This window comes from Aplysia californica, unplaced genomic scaffold (assembly GCF_000002075.1).
Source record: "Aplysia californica isolate F4 #8 unplaced genomic scaffold, AplCal3.0 scaffold00034, whole genome shotgun sequence".
NCBI lineage: Eukaryota > Metazoa > Mollusca > Gastropoda > Aplysiida > Aplysiidae > Aplysia > Aplysia californica.
In genome coordinates, this window is record NW_004797304.1 from 1,123,353 (window position 1) to 1,124,560 (window position 1,208).

At 50.2% G+C, this 1,208-nt stretch overlaps 2 protein-coding genes across 2 annotated transcripts in view; both read right to left on the reverse strand.

Moving 5' to 3' along the window:
- LOC101859762 overlaps positions 1 to 1,208 on the reverse strand; it is a 26,746-nt gene that overhangs the window by 7,224 nt on the left and 18,314 nt on the right. The gene's annotated exons all lie outside the window — the stretch shown is intronic.
- The window catches only part of LOC118479182 (activating signal cointegrator 1 complex subunit 2 homolog), a 3,754-nt gene continuing 2,661 nt past the window's right edge, over positions 116 to 1,208 (reverse strand). Inside the window, exon 3 of the mRNA XM_035973845.1 lies at positions 116 to 1,025. Within this exon, the coding sequence (XP_035829738.1) occupies positions 228 to 1,025 (798 nt within the window). The 3' untranslated portion in view covers positions 116 to 227. The remainder of the gene's footprint in view (positions 1,026 to 1,208) is intronic.

A 1,208-nucleotide genomic window follows, 5' to 3' on the forward strand; every position in this document is an offset into this window, starting at 1 on the left:
ACACACACACACACACATACACACACACACTCTCTCTCTCTCTTTCTCTCTCTAACACACAAACACACTCACAAACACTCACAGGCACACACACATACACACACACATACACACACACGTACACACACACACCCAAGTATCATGCACATAAAAATAACCCTCCAAAAAGGCACGCCTTCACTCTTGGGTGGTTGGGGTCATTATTTGAACAACAAACACACTCACACTCACACACACACACACGCACACACACACACACACACCTCTGGTTGAGACTTAACCGGGAAGAGAAAATTGTCTTTCCCTTTCTTGGAAGGCCGCGTTTTCATTGAACGCCTCGTATCCAAGGGAGGCGACGCTCTCAGCCGGTCGTTAAGGGCGGGGCTTGAGCATATGCCGTCATCTGGGTGGTCGTAGAGCGGCGAGGGGCGTGGCTTCTCCGGGGGCGCCATCACAGCAGATTGAGGAGGAAATTCCAGCTCCTGTTGCTGTGGTTGTTGTTGTTGTTGTTGTTGTTGTTGTTGTAGTTGTTGTTGCGGTTGATGTTGTTGCTGCTGTTGTTGCTGTTGCTGTTGTGGTGGCTGCTGCGGCTGTTGCTGTTTTCTTCTGTCTGTTCTTCGTCTTGGAGGGGGTGCTCTATCCGGGGGTAGACAGTCTAAATCAGACTGGTGGTTCTGCTGCGAGTGCGGCTGATGTTGTTGTTGTTGTTGCTGCTGATGCTGTTGTTGCTGTTGTTGTTGCTGCAGCTGTTGGTGTTGTTGACGATGCTGCTGCTGCTGCTGCTGATGTGACGATGATGGTGGTGGTGGGTCCAGTGGTGGGGGTGGAGACGATGGTTCCTGCTGCTTGTGGTGAGGGGAAGAATGGTGATGGTGGTGGTGGGGCGAGTGGTGATGATGTTGTTGGTGCTGCTGTCGATGGGGGTGGTGGGATTGCTGATGCTGTGGCGGTGGTTTCTCTGGGTTGGGCGAGTGTCTACGGCGCCGTCTACCGGAGTGGCGGTCTGGGGCGTGGTGATCTACGTTCTGTAACGTGCGTGACACAAACAAGGAAGAAGTTTATAATAATATCGAAAACAACTAAAACATCATCATCATCATCATCATCACCATCATCATCATCATGATGATGATCATCATCATCATCATCATCATCATCCTCATCATCATCCTCATCATCATCATCATCATCATCATCATCATCATCAG